Below are 18005 nucleotides of genomic sequence, written 5' to 3' on the forward strand. Positions count from 1 at the left end.
ATAAAGATATAATTCCCTACACACCGGCTCCATCAACACAATTGCTTAACTGCGGAGTAAACTAATTAAAGAGTAAAGCGTTACTCTCTAATCACCACATCTCCGTGTGTGATGGTTTCTAGGGTCAGATAATTTCTAGGGTCAGAAAGGCCTGCCCTGGGCAGGAAAGAGTGCTGGGGTCATATGACCCCAGCCAGGTGCTTGTCCAGTCTCCTTTTAAAGACCCCCAAGGCAGAGAAGAGCACCACCTCCCTTGGAAACCCATTCCAGATTCTGGCAACCCTTACCATAAAAAAGTTCTTCCTGATGTCCAACCTAAATCTAGTTTTTGTCAGTTTGTAACTGTTGTTCCTGGTTATTTCAAGGGGTGCCCTGGTAATCTTTAAAAAAGGGAAGAGGGAGGACCTGGGCACCATAGGCCCATCAGTTTTACTTCAGTCCTGGAAAAGGTCTTTGAGAAGATTATCACGGAGCACAATTGTAATGGGCCAGGAGCAGGGATGATGCTGAAGGGCAACAAGCATAGTTTCATTAGAGGCAGGTCCTGTCAGACCAACCTGCACCTATTAATGCATGATAGAGTGCAGCTGGCTTTTGATTACTTCATCACTTTGATGGCTCATATTCTTCTTGGAGTCAATGGTATTAAGCTGCAGTAGATTAATTAACAGCCCAGTAAGATAGTATCAGGGGCAGTACTATCAGGGTAATTTACTGTAATTTAATATACTTGTGCATACTTGGGCATAAATTCTGCCCAGTTAGCCCAGCCAGCCAGGTGCCAGACTCCTAACTGCCACCTAGCCACAAGGCTCCACACTTTCAGCACCCTCATGCCCCACTCACCCACTCCATTGCCCAACCCCACTATCTGGAGCCTGAGGCTGAACGTTCCTGGTGTAAACTGCTCCTCCCCAGCATAATCACCACAGATAATTATTGAATTTAGCAACAATCATTGTAATGAAGGATGACTTAAACCTTGCTACAGGTGAAGATGATAAACAATATCACTTGGCATTTATTAGAAAATCTATATGCCCTAATACTTTTCTATTTAGACATAAGATAAAAAGAAATCAAGGTGTTCCATGAACTTCAGTATTATAAAAATAAGTAACTATGGATTTTTTAGCTCCAGCTAAAAACACACATTCAGGTGTAGAAACATTAAATCAGGTAAACATTACTTCAGGAATGGAAATAGTTGTCAGTGAAGTGTTGAATGGACTGTCAAGATGCTCATGGAGGCTAGATTTTGTTTAATAAATATAAATATTTAATATTAATCACTACAGAACTAGTGAAATAACATCTTTAGATTATTTTGCCTATGTTGTCATTTTTTATATTTAATATATAATAGACCAAATGAATGCACATTCCAATAGTTAAATATGTTTTTGCTTTAATCTTAAACTACATAATAAAGCCCTAAGCCCCTAACCTCTACTATCATATATTTCTTTAGATGTTTATTATATGCAAACTAAATCTGATTTCAATGATAAAAGTGGCAGCTACTTAATTACAGAAGACTTTCAAGTATTATTAGAGCATGGGTAATGGGAACAATATAGCACTGAGTCATTCTTATGCATGGAGAATTACTTGCATAGTTAGAAATGTTAATTGGAATAATGGACCACTTCTTTATAAAGATAATAGCTCAATGACCCTAAGAGAGTTTAGACTGTTTATGGTGTTTTTTTACTTTAAAAACAGAATTAAGGAATGGTCTTCCTTGTCTACCAAGCATACTTTGCACCACTCCAAATATAATGTACACTACTGTAAGCACCCAGAAAAAAATCTCACTTTTCAGAACCTTACATTACTGCCACAGTGGAAGCTTTCGTATACATGGATATTCTGCCACTTGTTCTTTGGCCTCGTCTCTTCGCCTGCCCACCAGAGAAGACCTTAGACTCAGTAAGATATGTCAGAGAAGACATCCCAGCCATATTTAAAATTCAAGGTTTATAACCTGATTCAATGTTCTGAAGACAATGGAAAGCTTCCTGTGTGGATTCTTTCCACTGGGTATAGATACCAAATGTAAATATTTCTTACCTCGGCAGGCAGGTAAAGGGCTACTCCACTGACCATTACTCCGGCACTGTGCTCGAGAGGCACCTTGAAGTAAATATCCAGTGTTGCAGGTAAAGTTTACGACATCATTCAAATTAAACTCACTGCCATTTGTTATTCCATGAGCTGGGTTCCCAGGATGCCCACATGTGATTGCTGTTAAGATAAATATGCAAAACATCCAGCTGAAAAGAAGGTTCTATGGTACTACATGTAGTTTTGAAACATTTATGTATTAACTTGCAACAAGTTGCCATTTCAAGTAGATGTAAATTATAAAAATGAAAAAAAAGCCCACTAAAATTGATTTGTGAAGACTTACTTTTTCGTTTGTTGAAGCAAAATATTGAAAACATTTCCAAAAAAATATAGATGCTATTTTACTTTAAATACTGATATATTTAGTGAAACGTGCCAATATAAATCATTCTAAATGTATACATATATTTTGCTCATACTATCCTAATGTTATAAGCTCACATGGATATATCTGATACTTTACCATATTGCTTACCAGAACATTTAAAATAAAATAACTCCTGTTTCCCTTGCATGTTTCAAAATGTAATAGCAACAGAAGAATGACATGGTCCCAGCATTTTAGGTTTGATTTCACACTTAGAAACATTTCTCCCCTGAACAAGACATTTAAAATGACATATTATTGATTCATGAGATTTCTTAGGCCCAGTCCTCCAATTTGTCTAGGTCACTGTGAATCCTAGCTCTACCCACCAGCGTATCTACTACTCACCCCAGCTTGGTGTCAGCTGCAAACTTGCTGAGAGTGTACTATATGCCGTCTTCCAGATCATTGAGATTACATTTATAACAGGAACAATGTTATCACTAGGAGGGTAGTAAAACACTGGAACAGGTTACCTAGGGAGGTGGTGGAAGCTCCATCCTTGGAGGTTTTCAAAACTTGGCTAGACAAAGCTCTCGCTCGGATGATCTAGTTGGGGATAGTCCTGCTTTGAACAGGGGTTTGGACTAGATGACCTTTCCAATCCTACCTTTCTATGATTCTATGATCCACTATGTTGTGTCTATCAGGCCCCCAACACGTTACCTTCAAGACACAATTAACAGGTTAATTGTACCTTAAATAGTAACCTAGCCACATATGGAAGTCAATTTAAGGTGTGATAATACAATAAATGAGCCACAAAGTTATTTCATATATAATGTACAATAACTTTGTGGTTCATTTGTAGCATGGCTTAAATTGAATCTGTGTCTAGGCATGTAAGACCTGGCAAAACTCTAGGCTGCAGCAGGCCAATACCAGACTCCCCACATGCGAAGCACTGTCAAGTTGTGTGCCACTCAACTGAGCAAGGACATGGGGCTTGATAGCACCTCACACATGGGGATCCTGGAACCTCCATATACTGGCAGCTGTATAAACCCCATGTGTCACTCAGCTGACACACAAGCCACAAAGTTATGATATATTATAAATACACAGGTTGAGCCACAGTAACCTGATGTCAGGCTCCCCCATGCACTGAGCTGATCGTAGGCTAGGACCATAGACCGGTTTGGTACAACTGGCAGTTAGCCAATTGGTTTCATCCTGCTGGTGCAGGGAGAACCTAAGCTCATAAGCCTGGGCTCCCACTGCACCATTAAGTACGGTGTGACTGGGATCTAATCTCTGATCTTAAAATTGCTTATCTTGCCATGCATGTGTGGCATGGCAGGAGGTGGAATTACTGGGACTGAGAATTAGGTTGCATCACATCTCACAATGAAGTCCTGTCAGGGGTCTCAGTGGTTAGCAAAAGATGCAAAGTGCCCAAAAGGGGAGCAATTAAGAAGGAATGAATTATGAAATCACTTATGGATTTTTGTGCTAATATAATTCATATCCTTACATAGATATTTTCTTTAAAAACATAACTGAGTTTTCATACTGAATATTACAACATGTTGTACAAATGTACATTTCCTCGTATGTGATGTATTTTCAATTTCTCATCATTGTTTGTACAGGTTATAACTGCTAAGAATAACGGGCAAGACTCAAACTATTTCAGCAGGTATCTTAATGAGGCATTGCCATGCTAACTACAAAGAGTCTATTAAAGGGGGCTTCAAAATGACTCAATTAGCTACTTAATATTTTTAAAACATCAGCAGAAGTACATTTAGATGCCTAAGAGTGATTCAGATGTAGACACAGAGAAGCTTTAGAGAGAAAGGGAAGCATTAAGTACTTCCATTAAAATCAGGAAGAGAAATACATGTGTTTACACCTCTTTGACCTTGGAAATAATAAAGTGTGTTTGCTTAAAGTGCTATCGTCCTTTTCTTTATTAATTTTATTTTCTGCAAATTTCTTGAATACATAGAGGAATGAAAAGGATTATTTTTTCCTTTCATTCTCATTTGGGTCTGTCCTACTGTGCCTCTAAGCTGTTTAGGGGCATTCCATTGCACTCATGAGAGAGCTGCCAAGAAGCCTGCCCTGCCTGCCTACCTCCCTATGCCACCAAAGTGGAATGAAGGCAGTGATACTATCTTTAGGTTACTTCATCTGCTGTTCTTGACTTCTCTGTCTCCAGTGTATTGGAAAGGATTGGTAGGGTCTCCTTCATGGCAACTTCACTGTCTCATTTCTTGGTACCAAGGACTGGAATTCAGGACTCTCCTCTCCATTTAAGTGTCCTAACTCCTAAGTTACTACATCATGGTTCTTACATGCTCTCTAGCATGCTCCCTTGATTAAATTAATGAAATAATCCTGACAGCAACAACCAGAACCTGGGACTTTTCTTTTTCTGGGAAATTCTCTCTGTGTTAGGATCCAGAATAAGTTCCTCTCTTCTTCGCTTACTTGCTTCTTCTTTGGTCCCAATATCTTGCATTCTTTCTATCCATCTCCAGTAATAGCACAGAAGATGCCTACATAGCCCCTGATCTTAGGTCATTTTGCTGGCAAGGAAGCTTAGGGAGATGTTAGTTCAAACCCCCTGAGACTGAGCTGGGCCTGAGTTTTCCCATAACCTGAACAAGTACCTTGCCCATTACACAGCAGGATAGAAGGTGGGCCCTGCTACCAGTCTTCCTCCCTTAACCACTAAGTGAATATTAGAATCTGTCAATTAAATGTAAAAGTATACATTTACTTGAGTGAGATGGAGGCCAACAGCATATCTCCCCTCCTAGTGGGTTGGATCATTGTATCCCAACATATTGAAAGCATGTAATGCTCCTATAACTTTGTTCACTGTGAAAATGGGAGAAGCATATGTGATTCTCTGGGAAGAAATGGAGGTACATAACACTGTCTGATGCTCCTTGTCAAGAGAAAAGAGTTATCTGTCTCCACAGGACTCAGGAAGACAAGTCTATGGGGTTCTACAAAGTTGAGGGAATGGGAAATCTAAAGGCACAGAGAGAAGTGACAATTTTTGCCTGGTCTGGCCCCTGAAAGCCCTCTATAGGGCTTAATACAAGTGCGTGGCTGCAGAATGCTTTAAAAGGGCCCGATCCCACAATAATCTCAATCCTTATTACATGAGGGTCTAGATGAAGGCACTCCAATGCAGAGAACCTTCATTAACTTGTGTTTTCATGCACCCAGAGCAAGGCTTGGCTAATGAAGCCCAGCCCTGCTCCTGGCACTGTTTTTGGAATCGGAAGGGAGGAAGGATGTGAAGGGAGCACATTCTGAGGGTGGTCCAGCCCCACAGGTGAGCAATCCACTTGGTCCACCCTCCAGAGCCAGCTGGGCAAACCCCCAGAATGAGCTCCCTCTGCCCCTTTCCCCCCTCCCATTCTGAAAACAGTGGAGCAGGGAGGGGCTGGGGTAGGGAACAGTGACTGCAGATTCAAAGCTGCTCTACACTGGAGCTCAATCCTTCAACCCCTGGGACCCAAGAGCAAAGGTTGCAGGGTCTGGGAGATTGTTGTAACTCATGTTGCTTCACAGAAAGCATGATGAGTTACAGCAGGGAGCTGCACTTGTGTCTGCTCCCTAAGTGCCACCAGTGTGCAACAAGAATTTTATCCTGTGGGAAATGAATAATTCTGGAGTAAGATCAAGATACATTTTTAGATGCCTTATAAGTGGAATAAGATCTAGGGCTTGGCTTCTAATTGCCAAAGAGCATTTTCAACAAATAAATGCAACTTCTTGGAAGTCAACAGGAATTTTTCCTTTCAAAAAGTTAAGGACTACATTGCCATCCGAGACCCTAAACATCTCAGTACATCTAGATATTGTACATAAGTGTTTTATGTATTACCTAGTTACCTTTACATTATTACAAATTATGAAGATTTTTTAAGTTTCAATAAGCAAAACAATTCCCAGTACACCAGGAAATCAGAGAACATGATTTTTTGTATAATAATGTTATATTTTAATAGTGCTATTACCTGAGAACGTCTATCAGTAAAAGATCAGAACAGATGATGTATGGCAAAACATTGCAACATAAAACTGAGGTCTCCTATAAAAATTCTGATAGTGAAGGACACACATGTTTAGATTACTGTCCTTTCAACAAATGCATATTCCAGTCAGTCATCTTTGGTTTACACCCCTCATTACTCTTGACAGATGCTGCTTTTTGTGATGCCTTCCAGAAACTAAAGGTCTCAGACACTGAGTCTAGTCCTACCACATCATCATTACTGTTGTCATACATCCGTGACCTATTGACAGATCAACACTACAATTGCTAGACTTGCCTAAAAATGTGCTAGAAAATATAAAAAGAAAGCAAAATGGGTATTTTGGCATTATGGTGTTTTTCAAATGTTTTACATTGATACAAAGAGTCACTGTTATATATTTAAGCAGTGGTCAGGTATATTTAATGTAAGGTCACTTATGTTGTCAGCATGTCATGTTATTGATATGTGTCAGTTCTGAGCTTCCCTCCACTTTTTCTGGCCCTCCCTCCTACAGAATGCACACAATATCCTACTAATACTGTAAGTATTTTAAGTTGATTATGAGAAAACATGGTGTAGGTACCAAGGATGGAATTATTAGGCTTTAAACAATTAGAATATTTTCAACAGCTCCATGTATTATTACTTTAAAATAGATTTTCCAATCTTTGGAATACATTTTGGGATCCAAAAATTTGTAGGACTTTTAGACTTAGAAACTGAAAAGCTCTGCTTCCAAAAAAAAAAAAAAGGAAACAAATAATTGCATTGCAAAATTTATCATATTGCCTGTAAAATAAATACTAACCCTATCTGTTTACCTATATGTGTAAGATCATATTTCAGTTATCATTAAGATTCTTTCTCATTACATTCTGATTACATTGCATGGTTCAGAGACTTGGAATCTAATAAAGTAACAAGCTGTTGAAAGGTGATTTTAATGGTGGTTGATGGAAAGTCAAAAATAGACCGAGTAAAGAACGATTGCCTAAGGAGCACGCTAAACCTGGACAGCTGGAAGATACACATGGAAAGATAGAGGCTCATGTAGTTGGGGAATATGAACAGAATGCAGCCAAACAAGATACAACATATATTGTTGAGTGTGTATGAGGATGCAAAGAAACCACGGGAAGACCATCAACATGATAAGAAAGATGAGATGCATAAGGATGTGCTTCTAAAAAGTTGGATTCCCGTGAGGAAATCATTGCACAAAGATATTGGTAAAATACAAAATGATGGATGGGATATATGTATTGATGAGATATTCCCTCTTTCAAAGGCCCCCTGTACTGTGCAGGTAAAGGCACAATGGGTTCTAATTCACAGTTCACACACTTGTGCTTCCTGTCAAGTCACAAATGTATGACAAAAGGTGTAATGGTCAGATCACTTACTAGATTCCACTATGCCTCAGTGGCAATGCATAGAGGATACACAGGGGTGCACATGCACCCCCTGAGAGTGCTGCTGCACCTCCTAATGGCCAGCATTCCCAACTTAGGCGATGGGCAGGGGGGCCAGGTGAGAAGACTGGTGCTCCTCCTGCAATGCCAGCCGGGGAGTGGGGGCACCAGGAGAAGTGATCCCTGGGGTCCCCCTGTGGCTAATCGTGCCGACCGGGAGAGGGGTTCCCCCCATGGCTGATTGTGTCAATCCTAAAATGTCAGCAGTGCCACTGACACTTCCCCCCCCCCACTCACTGATTTGCTGTAGGGGGGCAAGTGTCCCCCCCGACTCAGGAGGCACCACTTGCCCATGCTGTACTTATTGCATATTGTGCCTGGGCTTTCCCTGCATGGGCAAGAAGCAAACTGCCACAGCTGGGAGACCCACACACTCCAGGTAAGGGGTCCCGAGCCATGGGGGTGCCCCATAATCCCCTTCTTCTAGAGGTGCAGTAAAACCTGAGGGTTTCATCCTCCCATACTCCTGATTTCATGCACCCCCAAGCCCTAGGGATCATGGCAGCCATGATCCCCAAGGCTCAGGAGTTTCATACATTCCTGAGCCCTAGGCATTGTGGCAGGTGTGATCCCCAGGGCCCAAGGGATTCACACACCCGTTAGCCACTGGGGATTGTGGCTGCCTTAATCAAGCATCTAGGGGTTTTACGCAGGGCATGGTGCACCTCTGTGGTTTGGAGTCCTGTCAGCTGACAGGGCTCCCAGCCACAGAGGAGACCTACTATGCATGTAAGTTAAAGCTCAATAGTAATCAGCTATAAAGTTAGTACACATTTTTTTAGATCTAAATTTATAGCTGGTTTGTAACTTTTTATTACATGTCTAGCTGGTCTCCAGGTAATTGTCTACTTAACCAGATAATTGCACAATACTTGTAACACATGAAGGGGGGCTTAGGGTACAAGCTGCAACCCTGATTTTTTTCCTTATCCTCTAACAGCTAAACAGGGAACATTATCTCATTTTATGCAGGCCACCAAACAGCTAGCAAATCAGCATAAGCCTACCTTGAGACATGAATCAGAAATGAAATATTTGCAATTTACTCAAAACAACTTTGACTAAAAGACTATGTTTGATGCACGTTAAATTTTTGTAGCATCTTCCAGAATATGTGCTAAATTGTGCTTGAAGGTGAATAGATTAGTAGAGTCTATAGGCAGAGCCCCACATATCATGGATAGCTATAAATGGACATATAAAGTTAAAAATAAGTCTGTATTTATTGCATAAATCAAAAAGAGAGAGAGAGAAAACAAGAAAAAGTAGAGAGACAAGCCACGATTCAGAAGGTGGATACACAGTGGCTAAGTAGCCACAAGCATAGAGCAATTATATATGGATCAGTGTCAGAATGGCAGGAGGCTTTGAGTGTGGTCTGCTCTGGGTATGTTTTTTTAAACACCTTGATTGATGGTTTTTAAATAGAAATAAGGAGCTTCCTGATAAAGTTTACAGCTGGCACAAAATGAAGAAGATGTATACATACATTGGGGGCACGATTAAAATTCAAAAGGATTGGCCCCACAATTTAAAGAGGATGTAGAAATACTTGAGAGGCTCTACAGGTGAGTAACTAATGTAATAAAGAGGTTGGCATAGCCATACAAAGAAAGTTTGACAGATCAAGGTATGTTTAGTTTGGTCAAAAGAGATTAAAGAGGAACATTATAGCAGTCTTTATACATTTGAAAGCATGTAATAAGGACAGGAGTGGGCAAGAAATTAAGTAATGGGTTTAAGCAAAACAGATTTAAATGAAATATAAAACAAAAGAAAACAAAATATAAACCTTCATGACTTCCAGAGCAGTAAGACAGCAAAACATGCCAACTCAGGAAACCAAGAGTCTGGACAGACATTTTCTGGGGTTAACTGCAATAATATAAAAACAATGCATCCTCCATTTGTGCAAGATTAATCTTGAGGTCCCTTTCAAACCTATGACTATAATTCTATGGAATGGAGGTTGAACAAAAACTGAAATCAGGCAAGACTGTGTTTCTGCACTAAGGGGGAAGTGTTGCAATAATTTGCTGCTTCTCTTTTCTTCAGTAATCCCTTGTGCTCAAGGGTGATTATCTCCTATGATGGCCTTATCTCTGGGTCCAAAGATGGATAAAAAGGCAAAACTGGGATCAACAGACACTGCTGAAACTCAGGTAGGTGTTTCTGTGTGGGGTGGAAGCTCCAGATACTTGACTGCATCTGCAATATGGTTTTTCTCCCACTCCCACTTTTCCATCCCCTGTTATCATCATAAGGTTTCAAGGTACTGAGATTCTTGCAGAAGACCCTTCCTCCATTTTGGGTGGTACTGAGCAACAGTGTCTCATGAGTGTCAATGTTGCATTTTTTCAGGTTGGTCTTGAGGACATTCTTAATGCACTTCCACTGCCTCCTATTGCGCATACACCTTTGCTAAGCTGGGAGAATAAAACTTGCTTAGGGATCCTGGAGTCAGACATTCAGATGACATGGCCAGACCCACCTAGCTGATGTTAGATGATGTCTGCCTCAATGCTCACAGCTCTTTCTTGCAAGAGAACACTAATGTTGGTGTGTCTGTCATCTCATTAGAGTCCAATAATCTCTTGCAGGCAGCACTGATGGTACTTCTCCCATGACTTGAGGTGTCTCCTGTATGTTCTCCACACCTCTGCTCTGTACAGCAAGGTGGGGATCATGACTGCTTGATAAACCATGAGTTTGGTTTCAGATCTGATGTTTTGATCTTCAAATACCCCTTTCCTCAGGTGTCGAAGGCTGAACTTGTATTTTTGAGGCAATGTTGGATTTCTTCATCGCTATCAGCCTTCTGCAAGAGATGGCTTCCAAGGTTTGGGAAATACTCAGTGTTCTCCAGAATTTCACCATGAATCTGAATTACCAGAGCTGGGAACTGCTCATTAAGATCTTGTTGATGGATGACATTAGTTTTCTGAGTGTTAAGCATCAGTCCCATTTTCTTGTATGCCTCAGTAAAGATGTCAACAATTCCCCAAGGGTTTGCTTCTGAGTGAGCACACAATATAGCACCATTAGCATTCTGGAGTTCTATGACTGAAGTTGGGGATGTCCTAGTTTTGGCTATGAGTTGGCTGCAATTAAACAGTTAAACCATCCATTAATTAGTTTAGCCCCACTCCAACTGGAAGCTTGTTGGTGGTCAGAAGTAGCATTGCAGCAAGGAATATCGAGAAGAGAGTTGGAGTGATTACACAGCCTAGCTTAACTCCCATCTTAACCTCAAAGGGATCTGTGATAGACCTATTACTGAGAACCACCACTCACATACCATCATGGAGCAGGCAAAGTATGGTGACAAATTTCAGTGGGCATTCATACTGCAGAAGGATTCTCCGCAGTGCTTCTCAGTTGACAGAGTTGAAGGCTTTCATAAGGTCAAAAAGGTCACGTAGAGAGGTTTATGTTGTTCACAACATTTTCCTGCAGCTGGTGAACTGTGAAGATCATGTCAATTGTTCCTCTTGATGCCTGAAACCCACACCAGGATTCCAGAAGGAGGTCTAGAGCAAGTGGTTTCTACTTGGCAGTGATGAAACCGCAGCTGGAGTACTGCATCCAGTTCTGGGTACCACACTTTAACAAGGAGGTGGACAAGTTTTAGAGAGTCCAAAGTAGACCCACCCATATGATAAGAGTCTTAAAAGGCAAGCCATACAAGGAAAGGCTGAAGGATCTGGGACTCTTCAGCCTGAGGAAAAGAAGGCTGAGAGGGAATCTGGTAGCAAGGTTACTGCTACACTAGGGGAGTACATCATGGACTAGGTGAGCAACTGTTCATTATGGAAAAAGCCAGGAGTAATGGCCACAAACTTCTGGAAGATCGATTCAGGCTCAACATTAGGAACTTCTTCACAGTCAGGCTGTCTAGACTAGAATAATCTTCCTCCAAAGGCAGTGCAATCACCTACCCTGCAAATCTTCAAGAGGAGACTAGACAGTCACCTTGCCGGGGTCACCTGACCCCGAGTTATCCTTCCTGCTTGGTGCAGGGGACTGGACCCAATGATCTTCTGAGGTCCCTTCTAGCCTTGCAATCTATGAATCTATAAGTGGAAGGAGATGGTTCGGGTGGGTTCTCACAATGGTTTTTCCTATGGTGGCCAGAGAGGTGATCCTTCTGTAATTTCCAAGATCAGACTTGTCTCCTTTCTTGAAGACTGTCACAATCATTGCATCCCTGTGGTCATCTGGGACTTATTAATGTATTATGTATTGTCATTTTTTTCTTCATGACATTTTTCAAAACTGTTTAAGAGTAAAGGATGCCTTTTTTCAAAGTGCCTAAACTGAAAGTGCCTTCGTAGCAGCACGAAGTCTGATTTTCAAAAAGACTTGTATACTTAGGACCCTAGTGAAACTTAGGCATCTAAGCACATTTATACACATATATTTGTCTGCTCTGACATGTCTGGCATGTCGAAGCAGACTCAACTAATTGAGCTTGCTCTGCATGCAAGCTGCATTGCAATGCAGAGCAATCGTGTACAAATGACTTAAATGCTTAAGTTATGTTTGAAAATGGAACTTAATTTTCTGCAGTACCTGGGGTCAGGTTTTTACAGGAAATTTGGATAGAAGTGAAGATAGGCATCTAGTGAGTATATCAAATATGGTCAGGGATCTAATTTCAATTGTTTTTGAAAAACATTTTCCTTAATCACTTTCAAATATTTTACCTAAAGCTAATTGAAGATTTTTTAAAATTAAAATTAGAACATTTTTCTCTTATAAGTTACTGTGATACCTATACGCTTCCTCTCCCCACATCTAACATGTACTATATCCTGTTCACAGAATTATAGAAAATTAGGGTTGGAAGGGGCCTCAGGAGATAATTTACTTCAACCCCAGCTCAAAGCAGGACCACCCCTAACTACATCATCCTAGGCAAAGCATTATCTAGCCGGGTCTTGAAAACACCCAAGGATAGAGATTGCACCACCTCCTTGAGTAAACTTTTCCAGTGGTTTACTACCCTTCTAATGAGAGAACTCTTCCTAATATATAACCTAAAATTCCCTTGATGCAATTTGACACTGTTGCTCCTTGTTTTGTCATCTGCCACCACTAAAAACAGTCTAACTCCAGCCTCTTTTGAAACCTCACTCCACTTGCAGGTCATTGAAGGCTGCTATTAAATCCCTTCTCAGTCTTCTCTTCTCTAGACTAAATAAGTCCAGTTCCCTCAGTTTCTCCTCATAAGTCATGTGCCCCAGCCCCGTCACCATTTTTGTTACCCTCTGCTGGACTCTCTCTATTTTGTCTACATCCTTTCTGTATTGAGGGTCCCAAAACTGCACACAGGACTCAAGATGTGACCTCACCAATAATGAATAAAGGGGAATAATCACTTCCCTGGACCTACCTGGAACACAGCTGCCAATGCAGCCCAGTATGCCATTAGTCTTCTTGGTAACAAGTGCACACTGTTGGCTCATATTCAGTTTACTGTCCACTTTAACCCCCATGATCTTTTCTGCAGACCTGCTGCCCAGCCAGCCAGCCCCCAGCCTGTACTGGTGAATGGGATTGTTCCATCCTAAGTGCAGGACTTTGCACTTGTCCTTGTTGAACCTCATGAGATTCCTTTTGGCCCAATCCTCCAATTTGTCTAGGTCACTCAATCCTAGCCCTACCCAGCATATCTACTACTCACCCCAGCTTGATGCCACCTGCAAAGTTGCTGAGGGTGTACTCTATGACATCATCCAGGTAGTTGATAAAGATATTGAAGAAAACTAGCCCCAGGACCAACCTCTGGGGCACTCCACTTGATACCGGCTGCCAACTAGACATTGATCCATTAATTACTACCCTCTGATCCTAATGCTCCAGCCAGTTTTCTTTCCATCTTGCAGTCCATTCATCCATCCTGTACCTCCTTACCTTGCCTGCGAGAATGTTATGGGAGACCATATCAAAAGCCTTGCTAAAATCAAGGTATATCAATCCACTAATTTCCCAGCATCCACAGAGCCAGTCATCTCATCATAGACGGCAATCAGGTTGGTCAGGTGAATCCATGCTAACTGCTTCTAATCATGTTCTTCTCCTTCAAGTGTTTATAAATGGATTCCTTGAAGATCTGCTCCATGATTTTTTCCTGGGACTGAGATGAGGATGACCAGTTTGTAGTTTCCTGGTTCCTCCTTTCTTAAATATGGCACTATATTTGCCCTTTTTTCCAATACCTCTCCTGATAGCTATGAGTTTTCAAAGGTGATGACTAGTGGCTCTGCAATCACATCAGCCGATTTCTTCACATCCCTTGGGTGCATCCATCTGGCCTAATGGAGCTGTATGTGTCCAACTTTTCTAAACAGTCCCTAACCTGTTCTTTCACCACTGAGGGCTGCTCCCCAAACTGTGCTGCCTGGTGAAGTAGTCTGGAAGCTGACCTTGCCTGTGAAGACCGAGGCAAAAAAAGCACTTCAGCCTTTTCTGTATCCACTGTCACAAGGTTGCATCCCGCATTCAGTAAGGGACCCACACTTCCCTTATCATCTTCTTGCTATCAACATACTTGTAGGAACCCTTCTTATTCCCCTTCACATCCCTTGCTAGCTGCAACTCCAGGTGTGCTTTGGCATTCTTACTTTATCCCTGCATGCCCGAGCAATGCTTTTATACTCCTTGCTAGCTATTTGTCCAAGTTTCCACTTCTTATAAGTTATCCTTTTGTGATCTAGCTTAGTGACATGTTCCCTGCCAAGCCAAGCTGTTTTTCTGCTGTATTTGCTAGTCTTCCTGTGCATTGAGATGCTTTGTTACTGCACTCTCAGTAAGGTTTCTTTAAAGTAGAATTAGCTCTCTTGGACTCCTCTCCCCCTTAAAATTGCCTCCCAAGGGATCCTGCTCACAAGTTCCCTGAGTGCGTCAGAAAAATCTGCTTTTCTGAAGTCAATGGTCCATACTCTGCTGCTCTCCATCCTTCTTTTCCTTAGCGTCCTGAACGCAATCATCTTATGGTCACTGCTGCCCAAGCTACCATCCACTACTATATTCCCCACCAATTCATTCATGCTGTTTGTGAGCATCAGGTCAAGAAGACCATGGCCTGCAGTTGGCTGCCCCAGCACTTGCACCAGGAAGTTCCCCCAACACTCTCCATAAACTTCCTGGATTGCCTATGTACTGCTGTACCTCTCTTTATGAACCGGATTGCCTCTTTATGAAGCTTCAGACACTGCATACTCTGGAACATTGGAGGCGCAACTGAGGAAGAATTCTGCTGAGTTCTAGACTGAAGTATGCTTTGTGAACTGCATAGAGATGGATATTGCTGAATATGGTTAGCTCAGAGTTGTTAGGGAAGACTCAGTAAAGATAAATATTGAGAAAATTGTACTGCCAGCCTTTAGCAACCAGTAGGTATGTGCAAGCAAGGGATGTACATTCTGACCCAGATTTCAATTGGTTTGCACTAGAACGGCAATGTTCTTTGAATTTTCATTAGCTCTAGAGACTCTTTGCCAACATTCAAGTTCCTGTTTCACACCACAAGAGAACTACAGCTTCTCAACAGAGCAGTTGGGAAGACTTAATATTAGAAGACAATATTTCTCCCTAACCTCATTCTCAGAAAAAGGTGAGATAATTATTCTGAATCTTAAAAATTACACAGGACCAGATCTTGGGCATGAGATATTTCTGCTTCAGTGGTTAAGTTTTGGCAAAGTTGTAACCTTAAAATGTAACATGTTAGGTGGTCTTAAGCAGAGATGTTCCTATTAGCGCCTCCTATAACAAAATTTATAAAACACATCTAATTAATGTAGATAGTTTCTAACTGATGTAGGTAGTTTGATTCATCTTCTTCAGTTTTAGCCATTACTTTTCAAGGGGACTGATTTTAGAAGTCAGCTAATATACAGGAATTTCAGGAACTATTGGAAATAAATGACATTTTTGCTTTTAATAGATTTTAAAAACAGTTATATTTTTGGGAGTAGCTATGGCCATGTGGATATACTGCTATCTCATTTTACCACTCTGAAGATTCTCCTTTAAGAAATTAAAAATTACATGACTTTCTAAAACATGAACAGAAATTTTAAATAAACTGAAAATGCTACTGGCTTTCATTGTGTCAACAACTTCATATCATTTACTACTTGTAAAACAAACAGTCAGCAAACCAAACAGAAACAGCTTATGAAATGAAGAAAAAGAAGATGAAAATTAAAAGTACACATAAAAAAGCCCCACCAAATATTAAATAAGTATTTGGAGTCTTATGAAAACTGGACACGCGTGCACACACACACACACACACACACACACACACAAGCAACATAGGGCAGTAAAATAATAGCCAGAATTTCCCTTTCTTAACACTAATGTAAACTTTCTCTTAAAGTGCTGTGATTCAAAAAACATCAATAAACCTGCCATTCAACAGAGCAAAAAAGTGGAAGAAAACCAAATATTTTCAGTAATGCTTGGTAGGATTTTCAAAACTTCAACGAGTTATTAGCCAAAGTCCACTAACCATCAATAGAAAAAGCAATCATTTAAAAAAAATATATGTTACAGGTCAAACAAAATTATAAATTTCATCAGAAATTATTAAATGAGAGTCCTTCATCCTTCATCACTACTATATAAATTGTTTGATGAGATGACCATAGCTTAACATTTGTTGAAGGAGTATGCAACTTGTGACTCTAACTGATGTAGGTAGTCTGAAAATCCCACTCATAATTAATATTCTGTGTGTGTGTGTGTGTGTGTGTGTGTGTGTGTATATGTATAGAAAAAGATCTACTTACAGACACACACGGGCGTTTGTCCAGACCACTTGTGATCCTGGAGGCAAATCCTGACAGAAGTGCCAACAAGCCGAAAACCAGGGTTACATTGATAGACTACAGTGTCACGATAGCTGAACCCATCCCCACTAATGTGGCCATTTACAATTGGATCTGGAGAACCACAATGACCAGCTAGAAAAAAAAAAATAAGGCAGTCAAGAAAACATATACAGAATATTTTTGTAAATATTGGTTTAACATCAGCTTCCTGTCATTTCATTCACCCCTGTGGCAAACACTAACAGCAAAGCCCTTCAAGTTGCTGAACACTTTCTGGATGGATATAAGAAATTTATTTGCATTGCAAAAGACTACCTAAGAACTCATCTTAGGTAAAGTGCTTAATGATCTATCTTAGATCTATCTTAGATTTCAAATTGTTCAAACCACTCAGCAAATTCTCCATAGAAAATAACAGTTTTCTAGGTCCGATTCCCATTACCACATTCTAACTTTAACATACATTTACCCTTGTGTAAAGGTCTTTTTTACAGTGGTCTGGAAATGCAAATGGGGTTAGTGGAAGTAAAAATCCAGGTTGTTTTATTGATTTATGTCAGAGACTTGCACATAGGTCTAATGGTATATTTTAGGGCAGGATTATAGTGTAGCTCTTAAATTAATTCAGGAAAATGCCGGGTGCCTACCCTTATTCCCTTATACAGATACTGTTTTCCTACTTGAGCAAGTGGCAAGCATGGAGACAAGAATGACTCCTAGGACAGGGAAGTTGTATGCTGCCTTCTTAATCTGCTCAATTCTTAATCAGGCACATTCTTAATCTGCTCCATAAATAATATATTTATGCTGACATCAAGCAGATATTTGATTCTGAGATGATCATAGACCCGTTTATAGTTGGTTTAAGGACAACTTCTTTCACACCGAGTTAAAGGAGCAAATCTCTTTAAGTACCATGAGATTTCCAGAATCAGTAGAAAGTACCAGGTAGGCCAAAATAACCTCAGATTCAAAGCAAAGCATCTGAGTGATTTCCTGATGGCAAACTAGGCAAATGTCAAATTGTTTGGCAAGGAAAGTGTGCGCGCGCGCGTGTGTGTGTACATGAGTGACTTCAGATAAACAAACAAACAAAACAATTAGATGAAGAAAGCAGTCATAAACCAAATCTAAGAGGGAGCAGAGATACAGAGCACTTTGGGTACTGAATATACAGTAAAGGTTTCCT

At 40.6% G+C, this 18005-nt stretch overlaps 1 protein-coding gene across 1 annotated transcript in view; it reads right to left on the reverse strand.

The window, feature by feature from the left end:
• The window catches only part of CSMD1 (CUB and Sushi multiple domains 1), a 1867828-nt gene that overhangs the window by 90505 nt on the left and 1759318 nt on the right, over positions 1 to 18005 (reverse strand). Inside the window, exons 53-54 of the mRNA XM_019538151.1 lie at positions 16775 to 16948; positions 2074 to 2247 (exon numbers count right to left, since the gene is read on the reverse strand). Coding sequence (XP_019393696.1) covers positions 2074 to 2247; positions 16775 to 16948 — 348 coding nt within the window. The remainder of the gene's footprint in view (positions 1 to 2073; positions 2248 to 16774; positions 16949 to 18005) is intronic.

This window comes from Crocodylus porosus, unplaced genomic scaffold, assembly GCF_001723895.1.
Source record: "Crocodylus porosus isolate Cpor-Errol unplaced genomic scaffold, CroPor_comp1, whole genome shotgun sequence".
NCBI lineage: Eukaryota > Metazoa > Chordata > Crocodylia > Crocodylidae > Crocodylus > Crocodylus porosus.